The sequence below is a fragment of the Chelon labrosus genome, assembly GCF_963514085.1.
Source record: "Chelon labrosus genome assembly, chromosome: 17".
In the NCBI taxonomy this organism is placed as follows: domain Eukaryota; kingdom Metazoa; phylum Chordata; class Actinopteri; order Mugiliformes; family Mugilidae; genus Chelon; species Chelon labrosus.
The window spans coordinates 21498872-21524171 of NC_140350.1; the positions used below are offsets into that span (position 1 = coordinate 21498872).

General features: G+C 42.4%; 1 protein-coding gene across 2 annotated transcripts in view; it reads right to left on the reverse strand.

The window, feature by feature from the left end:
- ncam1a (neural cell adhesion molecule 1a) overlaps positions 1-25300 on the reverse strand; it is a 280059-nt gene that overhangs the window by 69823 nt on the left and 184936 nt on the right. For both annotated transcript variants that reach the window (XM_084564733.1, XM_084564734.1), the window contains exons 2-8: positions 19914-19988; positions 16904-17113; positions 14364-14507; positions 11147-11284; positions 10135-10252; positions 2752-2912; positions 1899-2041 (exon numbers count right to left, since the gene is read on the reverse strand). In XM_084564733.1, the coding sequence (XP_084420859.1) occupies positions 1899-2041; positions 2752-2912; positions 10135-10252; positions 11147-11284; positions 14364-14507; positions 16904-17113; positions 19914-19988 (989 nt within the window). The remainder of the gene's footprint in view (positions 1-1898; positions 2042-2751; positions 2913-10134; positions 10253-11146; positions 11285-14363; positions 14508-16903; positions 17114-19913; positions 19989-25300) is intronic.

The window sequence follows — 25300 nt, forward strand, 5'->3', positions numbered from 1 at the left end:
GGGGCCTCTGTGGATCATCCCACAGATACTTGATCAGTTTGGGAACTTGTGAATTTGGAGGCCAGGTCAACACCCTGTGCTGTTTTTTCCTAAAGTGTTTTTGTGTATGTGTCTGTGTCAGGCTGCATCCTGCTGGGGATGGCTGCTGCCATCAAGGAGTGTCATTGCTATGGGGTGGGGGTGCCTGGTCTGCTCTAGCTGGGTGCTACATGTCTAAGTAACATCCACACGAATGAATGCCAGGTCCAGACGTTATTATTTTTTAAGCTTTTCAATGCTAAAATCATGTAGCTTCTTGCAGCCCTGCTGAAAATGCTCTGAGGCCACCCATCAGTCCAATTGTTCTTAATCTTTGATATAAGGGAAATGCACAGTACCTAACATCTGTTGCAATTAGCAGTAACATAAACATGTAGAATTATGTTGCAGCATCTAATGCAAGCACAAACCGATTTATGAAATATTCTTCCTGAATCCACAAAACTGCTAGAGGCAGCTAGGTAATTATCTCAATACTGTTTACTGCATTCACAGTCTGCTGCTCACATGATGTATATATATATATATATATATATTTATAAAATGATTCCATATTAATGAGCTGATAAACCACGACAATAGCCATGGGATGAGATTCTCTAGTCGGGCCGACGACTGCAAGAGCGCTGCGACCACAGCGATGGAGAAAAAAGGCACAGGAGCGGTATTCATACTGTAGCTCACACATCTTAAGAAGCCCTTCGCCGTATTCTACAGGCAGAGCTTTAATCCAGCGCTATCGCCCGTGCTCCTGAAGGACACAAAGAGAAAGACGAGGATCCGCACCAAAGTACGACAAAGACGCGCCGCCCTTTGTGACTCCTTCACTCGCGTCGCGCTCATATCATGTTTATCCTGAGGAAAAAAAAAAGTGCCCACTCATTCCTGAAAGTGGATTATCGCAGCAGTTTGCCAGAGTGGCGTCGCTGAGCCCAAAACAATCACAGCAACAATTACACTAATGCCACTGAAATCATTTTCACTTTTTGCAGCTCGTTCTCACTTACCTAACTCATTGGGAATTTCCAATGAGCACTTCTGGAAGTAACGTCGCAAAAGTACCCGCTTTAAATGCTAATGATTAACAGGGAGTGAAGCGGCGTACTGTTAACAATGAATACATCAGAGCAAGGAACGGCTGGAAATCGGTTTCGTGGCCAACTGCACGCTCTCCCCTCTAGCGTTCACCGTGGAAGCGAACCATTAAATCAATTCCAGCAGTATTGGAGAAGACTGTCAGAAGATTAGAGAGATGGCGGGATCTAAAGTTTGCAGCACAATGAGCCGCTTCAGGTTGTGATAAAAGATTCGGAGGTTGTTTGACGCACGCAGAGTGTACTTTGGGTTATTAGTCGTTATTTCAAGGCTTAATAAGTAGTTAAAAAAAATGACTTAGATGTGAATGTGTTAGGTCTGCAATGAATTTTAGTTTTGTCTCGGATTATGCTGAAATAAATGAGCGATGTAGCGCAAGTCGCTGTGGACAAATGGGACAAGTTATCTCAAAACACGGGGATGGGGATTTTAGTCAAGATTCTCACCAGCTGAACCCCTCTGAAATATCATGACAGATGGCATTTATTTGAGAGGGGGTAGTAAATAAAATTCAACGGAACACCAAAATGAGCCACTTGAATCTTCTTCAGTAGCTGCACTACTGTGCTTCATCATTGTTAATTATGCAACTGTGGCGGGACAACTCCACAGTTGCCCCGTCCCCAGAGGCACCGCTCTGCTGAAAAGACTTCTCACCTCAAGAGCGGAATTCAATATTCGCAATGTTCGATATAAAGGCACCAAACTTTGGCACCAAACTTTGGAAAAAATAAAAATAATAATAATAATAAAAAACAAGGTACCTGCTCTCCTTCGGTGAAGACCGTGTTTTGGAAACTCCAGGAGATGGTGGGCGTGGGGTCGCCCGAGGCCTCGCAGGTCAGGGTGACTTGCTCGTCGAACTCCATGGCCGTCTGGTTCACCATGTAGGTGATCTTGGGTTGCACTGGAAACGAGACGGATCGTGTCACGGGATATCAGTGGATTAAGTATTTACTCACTTTGAACCCTTTCTATATGCCTTCACCAGCACTTAAGGGGCGATATCTGTCTTTTTACCCGATAGATACTCAACATCCGTTAACAGCTACATAGTAAAACGTCTGCCGTTTTCTGGGCAGCTGGCTTTAATGGCGGTTTGAGCCTTAAAACCACAACAATTAGGTAAAAAATAAAAAAGGCTAAAAGGCTCTATAGTGATGCGGCAGAGTTGGCTGAGAATTGCCTGTGGTTTTCATCACCGTGATTGTCACCTTCTACATTATGCATAGTCATCTGATCCGCTGCGTATCTAACAAACATTAAAAGGCCATTACCCATTTTGAGGATTACTGTAGTAAAGCATACAGACGGGATGTGGTTGTGGTTTGGTACCCCGCTGACCTATCACAGGCCCATGAGAACACAACTTCATCATTTCCTCATTAACACAAACTCTGGTGTGATACATCCTTGATTGTCCTAGAGGACGGGTTAATTATTTTCCAATAGGACACACTGTATGCTTCACGCTGTGTGCCCCTACAGCCAGATAATGGAAAAAGCTGCGGAGGAGTATACGGCCAACGCGAGTATAGTGTCAACGCGAGTACAACAGAAAAGTCCAGAGAGCGAAAAAGAGCAAGAGCGTTCTTCATGCCCCCGTTATTCTCTTACCAAACACGTTCAGGCTGACTTCCTCCCTTTTCTCTCCCGCCTTGTTCTTGGCGATGCAAGTGTAATCTCCTTCATCCACTTTCTTGACGTCCTTTATTACCAATTCTGAGCCATCCTCGTTCAGGGTGTACTTATCGCCCGTTTCAAGGACGACGTTGTTACTGTAGAGAGGAAGAAGAAGACAAGGGGTTCACGTCACAAGTGTTTGCTTATACAGCTTGAAAAGGGCCTGCAAATAAGTTTCTCAACTCGCCGACAATGAGCGGTTCGGGGGGGTTTTAGCCGAGGAAACGAGCAGGAGATCAGAAAAGCTGCGTGCCTCAGAGGAGATCTCCAACGTGTCCACGGCCGCATTGTCCTTTAGCCTCTGAGTCTAAAGGAGGCCATGCACCAATTGGACGATGACGCATGCCTCCTTCTGTTTTGAGAAAACACTCTCCTACTCTTGAGAACCAGACATGCACTGGAGGTTAGAGCTCTTGTTTGGACAGAATTAAGTGTTTGTGCGCCGGGGAGTAGCAGCATTCCTGGAGCATTTTGCAGGCAGACAGTGAATGACAGCGCTGTCAGCCGCCCTAGGAAACCAGAACAAATAGAGCTTTACCCCTATGTTTTTCATTTATTTATTTATTTTCTTTCTTCCTTCCACCGCCTCACCCATCTGTTCTCCCGACACGCCTGTCTCAGCCCCCCTTCTGGTCAAGAACTGGATCTCCCTCAGCTTCTATCACACGTCGGCCTTGCTGCATGAAAAGCAGCCGTGAGCAGGACGCGTGTTCGAAAAGTCTTATTTACTCGTATATCTGCAAAAACGCTTCATTTAAAGGTTTATAGCGATGCTGCGGCGAATGATGCAGCATTAATGCATCTACAAATACACAGAGCAACTGGCTGCGTGACATGGTTTAACACGCCGCAGACATGACTGCATACCAGATTATATCAGCGTTAATGCTCTGTAAGTATCTCGCCTAAAGGCCATAACGTAAGCTCTTTTGTATATATAAATGGTGCCTACGTTAAGATCATTTGTCAAAGACCTAAGAGCCGTTCTATAACACCACACTACGGCCGGGACAGAACTGTTTACACTGTTGTGCATTTACCCTTGACGCTTCACAAGTGGCCCTGGAATGGCCAACGTGAATCATGGCTGTTGTTTTTCAGGAAGACAAGTGGAACTGACAAACACTGGTGTCCTGCTAATATGCAGCGCCGGGGATTTGTTTTAAAAGGACATGCACCGATCAGGCATAACATTATGACCACCTTCCTAATGTTGCGTAGGCCTCCCTTGTTGCCTCCAAAACAGTTGTGACTCATCAGAGAATGAACATGGACCTTCTGATGGTGTCCTGTGGTGTCAGGCAACAGGATGTTGTTAGTGGGGGGGGGGGGCTTCTGTGGATCATCCCACAGATACATGATCAGTTTGGGATCTAGTGAATTTGGAGGCCAGGTCAACACCTTGTGATGTTCTTCAAGTTGTTTCTAAAGTGTTTGTGTGTGTGTGCCTGTGTCAGGCTGCGTCTCAAGGAGTGTCATTGCTATGGGGCAGGGGGTGCCTGGTCTGGTCTAGGTGGGTGCAAATGAATGCCAGGTCCAAAAGTTTCAGAACATTGAATTGTCACAAGATGGTCAATGTTATTTACTTCTCCTGGCAGTGGTTTTAATGTTGTGGCTGATCAGTGCATACTTACACTATAAAAAACAAAACAAAACTCAAAGCCATGATTAAAAAGCAAGACCAAAGTCTTAAATGATTGTATAACTTAAGATTGCTATGTAGTTAAGTGAGATTTGTCAACTACCAGATGATGAGACATGAATAATTCTCAGTCTTTCCAAAGGCAATGGAACTGGCTGAGAGGTTCGTCTGCAGGTGCAGCAACTCTGTATAATTCTTTCACTTATTTTTGCAGACCTGTAATACAAGAACCTCTTAATAAAGACCAGAATACCTAACAGCTAAGAACCAACTTTCTCCCCAAGCCTGTGGAACTTTGCCAGAGGCATAAACACAATTCTTGCAGAAGAAATTCAGTTTGCCAGGTCCAAATTTTCCCCAGCAGGACGCTGAATCCTCACAAGACGGTCAATGTTATTTACTTCTCCTGTCAGTGGTTTTAATGTTGTGGCTGATCGGTGTATGCTTTATCCACTCGCATGCATGAATTCATCTGCCTCCTTCTGCTGCTCTCCTCTCCTCCTCCTCTTCTCCCACTTTCAGTTGCATTGAGGAAACTATTGTAGTTGATCAGGTTTATGAAAATGTGTTGCTGACTGTAAAGCAACTATGATGCAGTACAGTACAGCAATGGTAGTAGTCGTTGACTTAATGGGAAGTAACATATAGTGACTTTATAGCACTATTCAGTTTAGTTACGCTTCCTTTTCAGACAGGGGGAAGAACTGAAATCTCCTGTCAGTGGTCATAATGTTGTGGCTGATCGGTGAGACTGAAATAAGTAGGTGGTGAGCTTTTATTTGAATGTGTCAGAAACCTTTTTTAATTCACTCTGTATGTTTCACGTTGGATTTACAGGTTGAGGTAAAATTAAAAACAGATCTACAAAAAAAAAATAAAAAATTAGTCGTGTTTTGATCGCTCTGCCAAAAGTAAAATAAATAATGTTGTGCGAAGTGAATGGTAATCTGATAAGTGGATTGGATTGCCGGATTCATCACTGTATTCAGTTTCAATAAAATGCCAACAACCCCCGCGCGAGGCATTCCTTTCAAGTTTCTGTTTTTGGAACGCCTTAATTAGCGAGCGGTCCTTAAACACACCAGCTTCCAATCTGAAAGCAGTTGTCGCTCTAAAAACGGAAGCGCCGGCTGGATTGTGAGCCACATAATGAAATTGCTTTCAACCCAATAAATACGCTGCCCACTTTCTGGCAGCTAGTAACTGCAGGCTCCTCCAAGATGAATTATTAATTTTCTTTTTTTGATCTAGATTTTGCTTCTACTTGTTCAGCGCTTATCAAACGTACAGCAGCCCAATCACATAATTGCTATTTATGAATCAGCGGCGTCAAACATGCAAAAACCCGCCTGTCAGAGGGTCCAATCTGGCCTGCGGGATGAATTTGCAAAGTGTGGAAATTACACAGAAGATGCTAACTGCAATTTCACAATTCAAAGTGGCTGCTATTCCAATTTTTTCCACTAGGGGTCGCACTGTTCAACGCTGAGACCCAGAATTAAACAGCAGATGGCAGCAATAAGCCAAAATTGCACAATTTTTCTTAAAGGGAAACTACTGTTTTTTCAACCTGGACCTTATTTCTGGCATAAAATACGATCGTTTACTCACCCATATAATTTTGGTGTCATTTGGAGTCGTTCGTCAGATATTTACATCCGCGTATATCCATATAGTGGGAGTGACTGGGGCACCGAAACGCAACCTCTAAATAACACATTATCTGCCGCGAAATATTTTGTTATGATACGCTAGTGCTATTTCCTGTTGAGTCCGGAGTTACCTGTTATTATCATCCGGGGTCTGTAGATTGACCTCTGAACCTCTGACCCCTGACCTCAATGATGACATCTCTGAGCACCGTGCACACCCCACGCGGCTTCTTTACCTGTAGTTTGCTACTGCTAGTTTTTTGCAACATGTCTGAATATTTTTCCGATTTTGAGGTGGTGGATGACAACTTTGTTTATGATGGACGTCCTTACCGGTGAAATGAACGAGTTTCGCAGCAGATAATGTGCTATTTGCGTTTCGGTGCCCCAGTCACTCCCACTATATGGATACAGGTGGATCTAAATATCTGACGAACGACTCCAAATAACACCAAAGTTATATGGGTGAGTAAACGATCGTATTTTATGCCAGAAATAAGGTCCAGGTTGTAAAAAACAGTAGTTCCCCTTTAAGAAATAAAATTTCAGGTTGTTGATAAAATGTTATGTAAAAGGATAGTTTATTAAATGTGATCACTTGCATAATGTACGTCTTTGCACTATGATAAAAGGCAAAGTTGTCGTTATTATGCTATTAGGTTACTGCTCCGGTCCCTTTGAGTTCAAACTGGGCCCCTGAACTAAAATGCGTTTGACACCCCTGTTATAAATATTCATTAACAACAAACAGGAATTTCAAGATTCCCTTCAGGATTGCGTCATATAAATAGTATGGAATATAAATGACATCTAAATACAAGCCTGTCTAAATACAACGTTTTATACATGCAAATGTAAATGCATCTAAATCTCATCATTTCTCCCACAGAGCCCTTTGTAGGCGAGGCCGTGCAAATTCATTCATAAGCCCTATTTACAAGGGCTTCACTACACCGACTCCCTGAAATGTATTTTTGTGTAAATGCGGCCCTTTCCAAACAAAAAGGGTTTTGGGCACACTGTCTGTGAGGAGAAGGCAGTGACATCCCTTCGTCTCAGACCCGATCAGGAGGCTCGGTTTGTGAACGCAGCACAGAAGCTACCAGTGCTGGAGAATTACTAAACCTGAAACATAGAATTTGCTGCAGTGCTCTTTCAGAGTGCTTGTTTGCGGCACAGGCTGGTGTGCATATTTTAAACGGATTAAAAAAACAAAACATAACAAAGAACAGCAAGATGAGTCAGATTTAACACGCCAATCATAAATGAATTCAAAACAGATAAAGCAAAAAAACTCAGACCTACAGTAGTTCTTATGAGTTAGGAGTAATTTAAAAAACAAGACATTATTATTGATTATTTTAATCAATATATATTTAATAGTTTCTATCACAATTTTACATGTTCATTCTTTGTGTGAACACTCGGTATGTCAGTGTCTTCAGTTTTATACTAACTGGTCATTAGAGAATGTTGTTTCAGATTTACTACACTTATAAAGGAAAGTTCACCTGCTGCCTTAAAAACGGGAGTAAACTCAACTTGAAGAAAACCTCAAACAGCAGAGTTATAACTAATGATAATTTCTTGTTTCAACTTGATTCTATGAGTTCATCCAACTTATTAGGTTACGTTATCCATTGAAGAAAACTCAGGAACTCATAGTTCTAAGTTAAGATCAATTCAACTAAATCCACATCTGCTGCCATTTTAAGTTGAGAGCGCCAATGTTTTTGTTTCTGCTCAGATTTCTCATCTTGACGACTAATGGCGAGTCTCAAAGTTTAGATAGACTTCAGACAGATTCAACTCGCATCTTGCCAGAAATTTAACATTTATTTTATTTAGGCCGTTTAGACAGGAAGACATTAAAATCTGATCAACCAAAAACAGCCACTCTGAAATTCATTCCTGACGCTTACGGTGCCAATATTTTTGCTGACGTTGTAATACCGTGGGTTAATCCTCTTTTGCGGAGCCTTGTTTCAAAGGTATCGTCATTCTATAGTAATTGTTTTGTCTAATTAAAATATGCGAAAATGGCGGCAGCCTCTAGATTTCCCAGCGTTCAAATCGTAACACCCTTCCTCCTCCTCCCCCATTGCTTTTTCAACTCAAAACTTAAAGACATGGATTAAATGAACATTCACCACACAGACAAAAATCACAAGAAGCCAAGACAATGGATTACTTTAAGTTTAGAAAACTTATTAAACGGAGTTCTATTTCAAAAACTTGTCCCTTAATGGAGCTGTAATTTTTAACAGTGTAGGGATGTCCCGGTCGGTATCGGGGGTTGATGCAGGTGTTTTAAAACTGATCTGATTGGGTCATTATCGGGCTAACTTACCAAACCTGATCTTTGGTAAATTATATATTTTGGGTCTGCCGTAAACCAAAACATCTCCTTCCTCTTCTGTTTTAATGGTGGTTGGCTAGCATCAAACAAAGAAGACAACTTCTTCTTCTTCCTCTGTTTTAGAGGGGGTGTTAAAGCTGCCACAAATCAAAGAAGATGACTCAAACTCACCCGACTAAATGTCTGCAGCGTGGAGGAACGTTACTGTGAAGAATGGTAAACGGTAAGATAGTAGGAGATCATCATTCAGTGCTACCAACAGCTCAGGTAAAGGCTGCACCGAAACAACATCAAACACTACGTTTAGAAAAGAGAAAAGTTTCCTGGAGACAGCATCAAGGAGAAAAATATTCCAGAGAGGGTTGGGGAGTTTACGGCGTTGGATGAGCAGAACATTTCTGGAGTAGGGAACACAACGTACGAGCTACCCTCTAGACACTGCATTAACTGTGACAGAAATATTTATTGGCCTGAATCCAGGCGACTCTAGGAGAATACAAGGAAGAGAAGAAAAGATTTAAGGAATCTCCAGGGGTGGACAATTTGTCTATTTAAGATTGGATCGGGACTGTGGGCAAAAAAAAACACTTGATTGGGACATGATCCCTAATATTTAGTATTCCACGTATGCAGACGATGCATCTTTTTTTGTCTGGTCACTACATACAATGTCATTTCCTTTGAACACTGTTGTTGTGTCCAAAAGCTGGATACAGAGGGCAGAGATAACCTCCACAAACAACACCCCCACCGCACCCCTCGATCCGTTCGTGATATGAATTATAGAGTGCTACTGAAGCGCAGCCTCACCCTCACAGAGGCGTCGTTGGTAAAACTAATCGCCTTCCTGCACAAAACGCCCCAAAAACCGAGCCTGCATCTAATTAGTCTGTGGAAGGGATGTGTCGGTAGAAACTGCAGCCATTAAGAGAGTTTTTTTTGAATTTTCTAATTGCTCGGGATGAAGTTTAAGGAAGACCGAAGTTATGAAAAGGCTCAGTAGTACTCCACGGCCCTTTTGTCTAGCAGTGGACAATGTGCAGTACAGGCGATCCTGAGTTAATGAAAACGGCTCGGCTGCTGCAATGAAAAAGCAAAAGATAAGAGAATAAATATCTCCAGCTCCTCAAAGAATAGTTTTAATGTTTTTATAACGCCAGATAGCTAAAATTAATGAGCACTACAACAATAGGAGGATTCAAATGACCTCTGCGTGATTACATTTCCTATAGGACTTGTAGATATTTAGTCTCCGACGTTTCTCTCCTGCACATATCTACGAGTTTATCTTATCAGGCAGCTTGTACCTGTTTGGTAGATTATCTCTGGGAAGAAAACATGGTCTTGTTAAATCTTTAGCACTGCCTTAGTGCAGGCTTTCAGCATCTTTGTGTGTTTTTTTGTTTTGTTTTTTGGAGAAGAAGCAACGTCGCACGGTTTACTAAGCATCATGAAAGTAATTTTCTTTTCCACGTCTTTGCTTTACCCAGTGTCGTTTCCCTTCGAGGTCAAGAACAAGGGGTTCAGAAACACAAAGAAAGAAAAAAAGGAAAACAGAGTGCTTCCTTCTTCGTGGAAGCTTGGATCTATTCCTGATCTGATCAGCGTTGAATATGAGCCCTGCTCCGATCGCGCTCATCAAAAACAAGCGACGGGTGACTCACTGTGCCCAGGTAACGGTGGGTTCGGGGAAGCCATCTGCGTCACAGGCCAACAAAGCGGAGCTCCCGATGTCTGCCGTGGCGTTGACGTCGAACTGCCTGGCGCGGATGCTGGGAAGAACTGGAACAGGAAAAAAAAAAAAAAAAAGCAACAGTCATTTAAAGAGACTCTGTAAATTTTAATCTGCAACAACAGATTTTTTTTTGTGCACTTACAGGCAATGGAGACGAGATAATATTGCCACTTACCTTTTAGGTTGAAAACTTGCAAACGGAGACTGGCATATATTTTAAATTCATTTCACTCCGTTTGTGCTTGTGTTTTGGTCTCTACCAACTCCGGAAACATACGGTATATCTCGATATTTGTGTCTTGGTTCTTTGCACAAATGTTTTTCCACTCAACACAGCCGCCTCCTGCAGCCTCCGCACTATCGGAGCAGTATCCAGATAAACCACATCCAGGTAGCTGCACATTCATAACAGATCACCGGGATCGGTCTCCGTAGCTTCACTGCTTATCTTCCCGCTGTCATTTTTACACAATGTTGTGTTCGCTGATTAATCTAATAATTGCACCTCTGCTGCTGCTCACTGATATTCCAAAATAATCACATCCCGTTATCTACCCACCCACCGTCTAATGCCGGCGGCCTTTTTCCGTGAAAACATTATTTCTACTGGTTAATCAACAAAGGAGAACTTCATCTGGTGAAATTCCCTCTGCAAAGCGACGCAAAAGTAGTGCCAGACGAAATAAAGGCTTGTACGTTTGATCTCAGTGCTAAATGAAAGGCCAGTAGAATCATTAGGAAGCACTGTCCGAGGTGAGACAGGCGAGCAGATTAACCGATCAGGGTGAAAGAAAGGTGCATGAACCATATTGGAGGCTTTAAAAAGCACATTTCAAGGGTTCCGGGGGCAGCGTTACTTCACCCTGCTATGTTAAGCAAAAGCGAGCCGCTCGGCGAGCAGCGGGCCAGAGTGCAGAAGGCGACGGAGATGCAGCACTAACCATTAACGATGACCTTCATCGTCCTGAAGTCAATCTCTCCCCTGGCTGTGACACGGGCCTCGCAGGTGTACATGCCCTCATCTGTCTTCTTGATGCCGCGTATCTGCAGGTGGCCGTTACCCATGGTCTTGAATCGCACTGAAACAGAAGAAGGCACACAGAGAATATAAGATATTAGCAGCATCTCACACACACACACACACACAGAAATGCAAATGTAAATTCATCATTGTGTACATGTACAGAGATTGAGATTGATCTCCAGGTGAATTATGTATTTATTCCTCCGGGCCTATTCTCCAGTGAGATGATCACAATAGCCTAATTTTAGGGTGATTGTTGTAATGCCATCAAGGATTTAAGGATGTGTCAAATTGCTTAAAAATAAACCTCAATTAGCCTTCATTTAGCTAATCAAGTTATTGGAACAGTACAGAGAGGGAGCTGCACGACACTCTGGCTACAACAGCCACATCACACCAATGTTTTACACCGAGCCAGACAGTCTGTTGCACCTCAAATTAGCCGTCTGAACTGAACCCAGGTTTGCTGTTTTTTTTTTTTTTTTTTTTTGAGGAGAAAGCATCCCAGTATTAAAATCCAGGGCTAAGACCTCATCAGACTGAAGTGCCTTTTGAAGACAAGGAGCTGAGTCATTACTGTTTGTTCTCCGAAGCACCAATTTGAGAAACCATCGTGATTCTCCCAAAACGTACGACCGGCCAACAGATACTTTGAAACCCGCTGGATTAGAATTTGTGTACTCGCACAAGTAATTTGATTCTTTGTTTGAGGATGGGAGCTCATCTACGGGGGGTTTAATGGCCCGAGCCTGATTTCCAGGATGGAAAGTTGATGGGAGATTTCGGTTCTCCGCCCCCCCCGTCTGAAAAGGAAGCATAACTAAACTGAATAGTGCTATAAAAGTCACTGTGTGTGGATGTTGGCTTGGGATAATTTCTTCCCATTAAGTCCACCTCAGTGACTACTACCACTGCTTTACGCCAACTGTGGAAGATGGATTTGTTAATATACTGTCTCACTTTGAGTGTTAACTACTTCATTTGTGTGTTGTATTGTTGCATAACATTTTGGAAGGCAATCCTGCAACTGTTACTCCATCATATTCTCATAAACCTGATCTATTACAATAGTTTCTTCAATGAAACTGCAGGGAAATGTTTGGACCAGGCATTCATTGGTGTGGATGTTTCTTAGACATGTAGCACCCACCTAGACCAGACCAGGCACCCCCACCCCATAGCCATGACACTATGGATGGCCATCCCCAGCAGGATGCAGCCTGACATAAAAAACATGAAGAACAGCACAAGGTGTTGACCTGGCCTCCAAATTCACTAGATCCCAAACTGATCAAGTATCTGTGGGATGATCCACAGAGGAGAAGGCCCATGTCCATTCTCTGATGAGTCTGTTTTGGAGGCACAAGGGAGGCCTACACAGTAAGAGGAAGGCTGGCTCTATCATTGGCTGAAGACAGGACTCTTTTTAAGTGGTTGTGGAGAGGAGGTCAATCATGGATAACCCTGACCACCCTCTCCACCAGATAATACACGGAGCATCTTCTCCAAGAGACTCAGATGACTTTGTTGTCTCAAGGAAATCTTTCCTGCCTCAAGCCATCAGTCTGTACACGGGTATGTGCAGCATGTAGAAATAATACAAACAAGGGTGCATACTACTTTTCCCACCAATGAATTACTGAAGTACAGAATCCTCCATGTGCAGCGCATTCTAATCTTCAGTGTGTTTTAAAGTCAAAAGTTTCGCATTTCGTTAACTAGTCCTTTCACACTGACACATGAAAGGCTGACAAAGTTCTGTCGAGATGTTTAACAATGCAACATGCAGCACACGGTCAGGTCGACTGCCGCTCAGAGGAAAAATACATAATACATAAGGAGTTTCACTTCTCAGCGTTGGTTACAATTAGTGGTTTTTCCAGTGAAAAACACATTCCTTGACGGGAGTCCAAGAATAAAGGCGGGTTAGGCTCAACACTGTGGTAACTCCAGGCTCCCGGCGGTCACCGTGGGAGGGGTTACTTGCAGGTTAAAATAGGCCCACAGTTCAAGTGTGAAACAGCCTCCTGCTTCACGTCCACCTCCCACAGCAAACTCTCTGAGGCGGAGCAGCTGTGAGTGTTGCGGACGTTCCCCTAAAGAAAGCAGCTGTCGGCTGCAGGATACCTCAGTCCTGCGTCACGCCTCGCAGCTGCAAAGCGCGTTCGACGGCACGGCGGCATGCGTTTAGAGCACAGGGATCGACAACGGAGATCACAATCATCATGCGAGAATGACTGGAGAAGTTTCTCTATCCTTTTATGTTTGTGCTTTGTTCGTTATTTGCCACTGTGACTGTGACTCACCATCGGAAGCCATGGTAACAGCTGCGAATCGAAGCTAATTACTGCTTCCGCGCTCGGTAAAAGAGCAGCAACCTTTTAAGAACCTCCTTTTCAAGCCCAGAGGCGGCGAGTATTTGATATACTGATGATATGGATTTTCCACTGAGTGTACCTTTAATGGTACATCAGTGAGCAAACCCGGCAATCCTACAGTGAGGTCAGGAACACCTCCGTCACGTACGCACTCCCTGATAATAATTTCCTTGTCTTCGTGTGTTAAGAATCAAGAGAAATCTGTTAAAATATGTATATCAAGGAAATCTAAAATGACAGTAAAATAACCTGATGTTAAACTAGGTAATTGGCAGAACTTGCTAGGTCTTTAATACAATTGTTCTTTTGTCGTCAGTGACAGTACACTGTGAGCTCTCGTCGCTTTCCCCTTTTTCATATTTCAGTTTTTCTGATTTATTTTAACTATAGTTCTCCCTCTATTTGGCAAATTAAACTCCAATCTGCCCTCAGGCATCTTGTCTAGCGACCATAACCACTTCTTGCTGGGGAAAAAAAATAAATAAAAATGCAATTTCCATGTTCATGCATCGTCTATGAGGTCTGAAACTACTTCCCCGCTGAAAATGCTCGGCTTTGTTCATAGATGATGGGCAGGAGGAGAAGGAGATGAAGGAGAGTGTGGCAAATTGATTGGAAAGCATGAAGCGGGCAGGCAGCATTTGCAGGAAGTTAAGGTGACTGCTCAGGGAGCCAAGAGGATGAGATGGCACGGCGGGTTGGAGGTGAGAAAAGGCAGCTCAAGCAGTGGAACATTTTTTATTTGAAAAGGCTCACCGTCTTTGGCAGCTTGGATCCTGGAGCCCTTGTGCTTCCAAATAATCATGGGCGGCGGCGAACTGACAACTTCGCAGACTATGTCGGCGTCATCGCCCTCGCTGAACTCCTGCGGGTTGGGGGCACTCTGGAAGGTTATCTTTTCTGTGGGGAAATGCGACAAATGCAAACATCAGACGTTTTTATGAATGCCTTAAAAGTTTCCGGCCGACTCTTCTATAGGAGAAAACTCACACGTGGCATGTTTGAATTGCGTGAAAAAACTCTGGATTCTCAGCGTAGCAGGGAAACATACAGTACATCTGAGTTTACACATTTCTATTAAAAGCTGTGTTGGTTTAGAGGAGAAGGCTACTGTTCAAACACTTCATGTAGTGCATGTTATGAAAGACAACAGCAGTGAATGAAATAGGGCAGCACACTCAGATCATCTAATGGCCAGCTGGTTCAACTTTTGCTCCAAGGTCTTGCGTCCACCACACAAACCGCTGTTCTGGCATCTTCTAAGACATTAGATTAATTCTCAACTAAGATGGAGATCTAATACTTAACCTTAACCCAAACAGGACTTTTGGATCACATTTTATTGTGTTACCTGAAACCCTACTTAAAGGGGAACTACTGTTTTTTACAACCTGGACCTTATTTCTGGCAAAAAATATGATCTTTTGCTCACCCATAGAACTTTGGTGTTATTTGGTATTGTTCGTCAGATATTTACATCCGCTTATATCCATATAGTGGGAGTGATTGGGGCACCGAAACGCAGCATCTAAATAACGCATTATCTCCCGCAAAACTCGTTTATTTCACCAATATTTTGTTATGATACGCTAGTGCTATTTCCTGTTGAGTCCGGAGTTACCTGTTATCATCATCCGGGGTCTGTAGATTGACCTACTAACCTCTGACCTGGATGATGTCATCTCTGAGTGTTGCGCGCACCCCACGCGGCTTGTTTACCTGTAATTTGCTACTGCTAGTTTTTTGCAACATGGCTGAATATTTTTCCGATTCCGTGGTTGTGGACGACGACTTTGTTTATGATGGACGTCCTCACCGTTTTGAGCCAGAGTAAACGGATGACGAGCTTGTTGAAAAGAGGATGCGGAGGCAGAGAGAGGAACAGCTGGTCAGAGAACAACAAACCGCTGCACGTCCGGGAATAGATAACAGGTAACGCTGGACTCAATGGGGAATGGCATTAGCTTATCATAAAATATTGGTGAAATGAACGAGTTTCGCGGCAGATAATGTGTTATTTAAAGGCTGCGTTTCGGTGCCCCATTCACTCCCACTATATGGATATATGCGGATGTAAATATCTGACGAACGACACCAAATAACACCAAAGTTATATGGGATAGTAAAGGATCGTATTTTATGCCAGAAATAAGGTCCAGGTTGTAAAAAACAGTAGTTCCCCTTTAAGAGTTGGGGACTCTTACAGGCTTTGATTCGCCAACCCGTCAGGTGAAGCTTAATCAGTAGGCGCCAATAATAGGGGTAGGAACCCTGGCTCAGTCACTCGCATCTCCTTCTTCCAGCCACCGCAGCTCAAGCTGTGGTTTCTGTTCGTTATGTTTCATTGGTCTGCCTTCTTTTTCAGCCTTGTTTCTGTCGAGGGTTTAGTTTTGGATGTGCAGGGTTAGAGGGGTGACACCAGGTCCCACGGCCCTTCGTGGGCTAGCCTGATCGGCTTCCCTTCTTTTAGTCATTTGACTGGCCCATCAGATTTGTGTTTGTGGTTTTTTAAATCAAAGTTTAATGCATTTCTTGAGAGCCAGTTGAAGGGGGTTCAAACATAATTAGGAGGCTCGTTCAAACAAAGCTATTTGGCTGGTTGGCTGGTTTTGAATGTCTTAGTGGCAGTAGGTCACTGTGAGTCCTTTACAATCTGGCATAATGTGGGCTACCTTTTGTGGTTTCAGTAACCTTGGTAGACACATTTTTGTGGCCTTGTGACCGTATTGTTGTTGCTATGACTTTGCACTAGTTTGGGGGTGGGGAGTTTTGTTTCTGCTATGGCTCTTTGTTGAGAACAGGGACAAAATGGCTCAAAAGCTTCATACGCATAAGAATATCTTTTCCTTTACTTTGCAAAACTTAGATTTGTACTCACTAATAATAAAAATGATATTCATATTCAACTAAATTATTTTTTATAAACTTTGGAAGTTGGAATTGAATTGCTGCCTGTATTATTATGACTAGAAATAAAATGGGAAGCTAATCCAGATGATTATGATCCATTAGAACTTATTTGTCTCTGTATCAATTTGTACAAATAGTAGTTTTTTTTTTTCTGCGTCTATCTTCACCGCCGCTTCACAAGCAATATTCATTCTATTTGAACAAATGTTTATTTTCTCGTCAAAGCATTCCTTAAAGACAGCTGTTACGGTGTCTCTGCTGGAGCTCTTGTGGGGTCTGGGTGAGTTGATACAGCTCATGCAATAATGTTGTTTGGCAACTTTGAAGGCTCTGTTCAAGCCACTGGAAAATCCAGACGGCGAAAAAAAAAAAAAAAAAAGACTTACGGAAAATCTTCACTTGGACAGACGATTGGGCCTCCTGATCCCCGTTCTTTGCCACACACTTGTAGATGCCAGCGTTCTCGACTTTGGCGTGGTATATGGTGAGAGTCGACGTGACTTCATCAGTGCGGGCCACAGAAATGTCTTGCCTGTTGGGAAGGATCTTCTCACCAGTGGGGCCGTACCAGTCTATGTCTTTAGCATCTCCAACCACTGAAAAAGAGAAAAAGGATGATGAGAAGAGAAAGCAACAATTCTTTAGGGAAGTTTAGAGCAGTCGGTGTTGAACACATTATCCTTTTGGATCTTTGCAGTAGACCATAGATAGTATGAAGATGGACGATGAAGCCAAAGCAAGTAGAGCTCCCCCTGGTGGCTGACTGCAGTATAGGTCATAAGCTCCACCCCCTCCATGTTAGTGGATGGGACTTGGGCCTAACTAAAACACTAAAATACACGTCAAATAATTATTTTTAAAGGATGGTTTCTGTCATTTTAGCTTAGTAATATAATACTGATGTATAATCAAGTGTCCATTTTTCTTTTAAGTTTCATTTTAATTAGTTATTTGACGCTACAAAAACAGGATGTGACATCATGATGACTGTAAGTTAACATGCCAACTGCTCTGTGAAGCGGTCCCGTAGGACCATGAGAGTTGGAAAAAAAAAAATAAGTACAGTGTATAATCCAACATTTCTTTGTAACTGGTGGAGGTAGAGCAGAGCGTAGCGTTAATTAAACGAAAATACTAGTGAGTCTGGCAAAAGTGTAGGAGGGTCATCAATAACATGCCTCCACTTTTGGAACTGTACTGCATAGACTCTGGCTATAAACTCACAAGATGGCCCCGGCCCTTATCCCCGGGAAAAAAGCGTCAGTTTGACCAATGCAAGGAAGTGGCGACGCGCTGTCCATATTTATATACAGTCTATGCATTAGACTCACTATACCTCCTGCTATGCTAGATATTTGGACTGTATAGAGACTGTGCCTTGACTTTCTTACATCAACTTGCATTACATATTTAGTATGTATATCTTTATTCGGGTTTATTTCACAAAATACCAAATGGAAACATAATGATATACAATCATATTTGAGATAATGAGTGCACTCTGTTGATTCTAGCTGTGGATGTGTCAGAGTTGCACATGTGCCAACTGGGTGAAAGGAAAGCAGGTAAAGGGGGAACAACAACATTGCTGCAACAATTGGGAGGATTGTTGGAATGTACGCATATCAGCGTAAGGTATCGGTATTCCCTTACATCCATAACACACATCTACATTATATATATATATATATATATATATATATATATATATATATATATCTTCAACAAGATTAAGCAAGACTGTGCCCTTGTGATATCGTTTAAGCAAACATAAACCAGGCTCGAAGTGAAAGATGAAGCGTGATCACAAACTGAATCGCACAATGAATCACGCATTCTCTGTGTGAAGATGACTTTGAGAAAATGTAATGTTTGAAATAACGAGACATCTCCTAGTCAGACAAAACGTGCACAATGAAAGACAAAAAGAGAGGTATACGTGAGTTCTCCTTGCTCAGTGGGGTTATTCAGTGGGAGGCCACTTTCACTAAAAGAAAAATCAACCAGAGACGGTGTTTGTTAAAGGGTTTTGAAAAATATTAATGTTATCTTTCCTTAAGGGACACAAAGGATTCCAAAAGTGTTTTTTGACATTCTTTACAACTGATGAATTTGGGTTCAAGCTAAAGTCAAATTTATATATATATAAAAAAAATGAAATTACTTTGTAATTGAAAATATCAAGGCTTTATATTCCACATAAACCAAACTTCTAGTTTATAAGCTACCGAGCTTCTCTGCTTTCATTCTCAGAAGTTTCTGTAAGTAGCAGTGAGACAACGGGTTATCACTTGTTTCTTTCAGTGTAATAACATTTTTAAAGGGTCAGTTCACCTCAGCTACAGGGGAAAAAAAACAATTGTCTTACTTGCACCTGGTGGTATCTAGTTTTCCTTTTATCGGAACAGATAGACGAGATATTCACCTCTGAAATGCATGCTTTAACATTGAGCCTCAGCCTCAGATGATCGTGGGCTGATTCACAAATGCCTGTTTTTACAAAAGCATTTAAGCCGTGACTTTTTCAATAAGTGACGCTTTCACGCTCAGCAGCTGCATTTAAAAGTCTCCCCATTAAACCAGTAGATCATTAGTATCTGAGAGGTGCTCACAAAACTAAACTTTTCTGTCTGCATTTGTGCGACTAAGCTGAATTTGTGGTGCAAAAAAATCTGATCTGATCTGATTACGAGATCACGGGAGAGATCTGTGACAGGTGCAAAAACTGAAACATTGAACAAAGACATGCCAGGAGTCATCGTGTGTGTTTGTGTCAGCTTCCGCGTTATTTCCCCACCTCCAGTTTAATTTTGCATCCTTAATGGATATGACTCATCTCCTGTCAAACGAGCGCAGGTTCTCTGACTACAGCTGTTTCTTATATTTGGCCACAAAATAATAATAATAACAAGAGAATAATATCAATGCGCCTCAGTCAGATTTTGTGTTGTTGCACATTTGTTGCTCCGTCCAAAAGAGATAAAACCTGGACAAATAAGAGCAAAAAGTATGTGCACGGCTACAAGGATATGCTCTAGAAAGCCAGACAGGTGACTTCCCTTATGTAAGTACCACCTGTATTTCGCACAAGCCGACAAATGCGTGTGTACACGCAGCACCGAAAACACAGAGAACATCTAAGACCTCTGTCTCATTATCTTTTCAGACTGCTCCTCTCTGCTAAGCCCTCTTCTTTTTTTTTTTCTGTACCTCACTGTGATCTCATCTCCCCACTGTCTATTCAGCATAAACTCCACAATCAATTTAGCCTCTTTTTCCCCGTCACCTGTACGTCGGTATCAAATTACCTCGATTAAAAACGTGCGGTATCTCTGTACGAGGTGACATTCGCGTCAGGCTGCGTTTAAGAAGTTGTGTCTGAGAGATGGCGCTTACCTTCGCAGAGGAAAAACTTGGACTCTCCAACGCTGATCTCCCCCTGGGATGGAGTGATTTGCACCTGAATGGCAGCTGAGGGAAGAAAAAGGGAAATGGAAGAAAATATACATTAGTTAATGGTTCAGTGAAGGTGGAACGGTGACACTGGGATAAAGCACAATAAGGCGAGGCTCACAGTCAAATGGTCTTGCCTGTTCAAAGGAATGTTTAGTTATGCCTGTAACTGAAACTCTGGGATGGATTTTTTAATCTCAATAGAATGCAACATATCCATTGTTTCCCCTACCATTACATCAGGGGGGACCCGCACCCCTTAAAGGTCAAGTTAATTTTATTTTCTATATAGCACCAGATCACAACAGAAGTAATTTAAGGTTTCCCATAGAACAGGTCTATGCCTTGTTCTTTTATTAAACAAACTAAATAGCCTCATGTCATTCACCTTATTTACATGACGGCATGTCATTTCTGTCTCTACATGATCGCCTGTGAGTACACTAGTGATGTGTCATGCATAAAAGAGCCGGCTCTTGGTAGTGAATCAGAAGAGCCGATTCCCATCGAGTGAGAGCCGGCTCCCCACAATTTCTTCTTTTTCCCCTTTTGCTCTTTCATCTCTGCTCGTGTCAGGACAGGGTAGAACTTTGTTTTGATGGGCACGGCATGTGGCCAATCACATGCGATGACATAGGATCGTACCATTATGAGAAAGCAGAGAGGCGGACGGACGCTGTGGCTGACTGAGTTACAGCAGACAGCGGTGAGGAAATTAATATTAGGAGCAGGTTCCACCTCAAACCTGTTTACTGAGATGACTGCAGTATTTTGTTAATTTGTTTGCACGATTAAAGTTTTATTTATGTTAAACAAAAGTAAGAATGACTTTGTAACAGAATAACGGCACAAAATGAGACGATCATTAGGCTTTTCATAAAAAAACTGAATGCAAAAGGGCCTATCAACACCCAAACCACACGTATTTGTTGTGTTGGGCTAAAATATTAGGATATAAATGATACTAAATAAATAAAGAGCCGTTTGGGAGCCGAATGAGCCGACTCTTCTTTGGGAGTCGTGGCAAAAGAGTTGGCTCTCAGAAAAGAGCCGAACTGCCCATCACTAGAACACACGCTGCACGTCGGAAAACTGTAGAATGAACTGTGCAGTTCAACAGTTCAAATAATTGTTCAGCTGTCATATTGTGGTGGTGTAATTAAAAGAAACACACGAACACCATGATTCCTTTAAGTGTTTGTGTTGGTGTCAGAAACCCTAACCCCAATCAGAGGATAAATACATTGAGTAACCACCTCAATCAGAACAGTCTGACCTGATCACGTTGAGAGACGTGGTGGAAACCTTTGACAGCCCATTCAATAGTGAACTACTAGCTCCAAATAACCTTGTAAACACTTGATCCAACAGTTTCTCTCTGGTGCATGTGCTCCCCTCCCCCGCATGGAGTAAACATCAGGTGACACGATTAGCTTCCAAGAGGCAGAGACAATAGAGGTAGAAAAACCACAAGATGTTCGGACAAACGTTTGAAAAGATGAACAAAACCGGAATCTACGCGGGCAGTGCCACTGAAAAAATGGATCCTGTTCAACTTCTTCTGTCCAGTGAATTCAGCGATGTAGTTAAGGGGAAAACTACTGGTATATATATTATCTGTTATATTTCGGATTCGAGCAGGCTGAATGTGCAGATTATTGGGGTTAGATAGTTGACTTACACAAAAGTCGCAGGTAAATCTTTCCATCTAAAACCCACACTGTTAAACAAGGCTAGGCAGGATCTTTAATTTGTGTCCTGACAAGTTGATGGCTTGTAATTCACCCCCACGAAGCTATGCCTTTTACTACCAACACTCCCAAGGTGTACACCGGTAATGAATCATGTAACCGTGACAATGAGCTGTCTGACGCTTGACAAAGCTAAGCCTGCAGTTGGGATGTCACGACAGCAAAAGAAAACACAGCACAATATTTAAGGATAACAGCTTTGTGTAAAACCATCTGTCTTAATAATTAATTTGAGACACAAATAAGAACTAGATTTGTGAAATTGCACATTTTTGGGGCAGGATCTGATCTATTTGTTTACTCTGTGCTTTTAAAAGCCGTATTCCAGGCTGCTCTTGTTTTCCACTACTTGTTTTCCACATCCCTGCTTCTCCTGGTAGAAGGCATAAAGCTTTAAATCAAAGAATATCCTTTTCCTGAGACTCCCAATACATTTCATTTTGCAGCATCAGCTGAAGCTGCAGTGACAGAAATGAGATTGCGAAAGAGTGCAGAGAAACACCTGGTGTTTGTTCCTTGTGGCGTAGCAGCAAATTCACATTAAAACTCTTGCGCGTTCAATGAAAAATGCTGAAATATTCGAAAGGCCGAATTGGCAAATTAAAAAACAAGCACATGTGCGCCACAACTGCATGGGATGTAACGATTTTTAAGCGCCATACGGTGTAATGTCAGACTCCCGTCTTCAGCTAAGACGTGTGGCATGGGAGCGAAGCGCGGCCTGTGAAGTAGAAACACCAGTGAATCGTGATCCAGAGCTTGACAGAAAAATCCCGCTGAGCCTTCAGCATGTCGCCACTTCACACAAATGAGTGAGTCAGTCTCAGCTCAATTCTCACCAGGAGATTCATGGGAATGGTTTGCAAGGACTTGCCATTCAAAGACAGGTAGCCAGCTATAATCACAGCACAATGTGGCATTGGGGTTTCATAATGCGACAGTCTCGCAGCTACAGAAAAACAGCCGTGTCTAAGAAGAGGCTGTCACAGCTGTGGCCTTTGTTACTCTTTTTTTTTTTTTTTCCTGCACGCCCTTTATGTGAAAATGCATCATCATTATGGCGTGATGCTCAACCTGAGCCAAAATGCCTGGACGAGGCGAGTGCATGCAGCATTTAGGAATGCAAAGAAGTGCATGATGTGCTTTTGCATTTAGGAGAACAATGTGTGCAATATTGCAGCCGCCTTTTATTTCACAAAACTATCCGGTCATGCTACAGTCTATAAATTGACATTACATTATCATTATCTACATACAAAATGCCCTGATTGAGACGGAAAACGTTCGGTATCGGCTTCCAAAAGAGCTTCCAACAATCCTTTAATTCAATTATGGTTAGCATGGTTTAAACCCTGATTAAAGTTAGGATAAGATCCTCTTGGTGATTAAAGAGGAAAACAGGCAAATGCTGCCAAGGAGATGCAAACCATGCATTATATGGAGGGGGTGTGATTCTTAAAAGAGAGAAGAGTTTTCGGATTGGGCAATTTAGGCCTTTATGTGACTTTTTATTGTCCATCCAACCATCCGCTATCACAGTCTTCCATTTAAACACCTCCATTCAACTGTTTCAGTGCGCATTACCACTACACCTCATATGCTGTGTTCATTCTGAGTGCTGCAAAATTAGAAGCATTGGTCCACAAGATGCGATTAAGCACACCACAGGGCAGTGTATAAAAATAAATAAATGAATAAAACAGCAGAAAGTTGACAGAATTGAGATGTTCCACATTTGCTCATCTTCTCGAGACAAATTTTCACGCCCCTTTATCGGGGTTGGTGTTGCAAACTGAAAGTACTTGATAAACGCTTTCCCATTGTCAGCTAGAATGTAGTTTCACCTCCTTTTATGAAGTTTTTAATCCTTTAAGTAGATGCAAAATATGCAGGCACTTGAGCAAAGCATGTAAGTTATCCAGGAGGCTTTTGCAAAGTTTAACACCACAATATCACTACAGCTGTTGCCTCGTCAGGAAACCGGAAAACCGGACATGAAAGGGAAACATTCTGTAATTTTCCTGGCCAAGGACCGTCTTAAATATCGATTTCATGAAAGTATTCAAGGTGAGAATAAAATCCCCTCCATGGCTTAGTGGAGAAGTCGTACAAATATTGATTTGCAGTAAAACTGCTGCTACATGAATGAATTGGCCTTTGTTCCGGGGGCTAGCATGAGGGCTCCAGAGGCCACGGAAAACCACTAACCACAGTATGTTTGCTTTCACAGGCTGGAGGTAGATACAAAGACAACAACATATCCATTTCCTCCCCTCGTCTGGTAAGATCACAGATACCATGTTGCAAACTCTACCCATGCCTCCTAAGACTAAGACGACTGGCCAAAAATCAACTGATCATATCTGGAGCACTAAAGACAACAAAAAGGAGCCCAGGCGGTGTGGGAAAGATAGCTATTCCCACAGCCATTTTTTTTTTTTAGTGTTTGCCTCTAAACGGCCACTTGTTCAGAGCCTTCAGCATGAAGTGGCTGTCGAATCCCATACGTCAAGCCAATGTTTGATTGGTGTGTCTCTGCAGAGAGCATTTTGAAAGGAATTTCAGAAGTCTACAGATTTAATCACTTAACAAGTTCGAGTTAGTTCGACAATTATTGAGCTAGGAAACATATTGCTGCAATATATCTGCTCCGAAACTTGGATGTAGCCAAGCACACAGCAGCCGCCTTGAGTTGGACAGAGCACCGCCACTCAGATTTGCTGTTAATTTGTGCCACTGGCAATTTGTCAGTTCAATTCAATTCAATTCAATTCAATTTTATTTATATATAGCGTCAATAACAACACAAAGTGTCTCAAGATGCTTTACAACATCCGGTCTGAAACCCGGCCTGCAACAACAAGAACAACCTGAAGGCAACGGTGGCAAGGAAAAGCTCCCTTTTAACAGGAAGAAGCCTTGAGCAGAACCTTAAGCTCTTATGGAGGGACCCATTTGCTTAAGGCCAACCGGGTAGAGACAGAAAAAAAGAGAGCGACAGACAGAAAAGAGACGTATAAGCCACTTGTGGTGTTTTATATGTCCTATTCCATTTTAACAGGAAGAAACCTTGAGCAGAAACTTAAGCTCAAATGGAGGGACCCATCTGCTTAAGGCCAGCCGGATAGAGATAGAAAAGAGAGCGACAGACAGAAAAGAGACGTATAAAACTCTTGTGGTGTTTTATACGTCCTACATTCCTCACTGCAACTTTATTAGAGACGTCTATAAAACCGTTGACGCCTTAAATTACAAAAAGGGGAATTCATTAGTATTTTGCACACACTTGTGACAACAATCACAAGACAAGGCAAGAAAAACTGTCTGCTTCAAAACAAAACACAAGACCACACTAGACTGGATCAGAGATCAAGAGGTGTAATGAAAAGGCAAGTGTCAACGTAATCCCAACAATCAAAACTTGATTACTCAAAGCCATGTGAGAGTTTTAAACGTAGAACTTTTGCTCAATTGGTTATTAATACAGATCAAACCTCAGTAAGCAACATAAATCAAGTACAAATGAATACTGGGTACAATTCAAGCTATGACTGATCATGTCTACTTGGAAAATAGAGC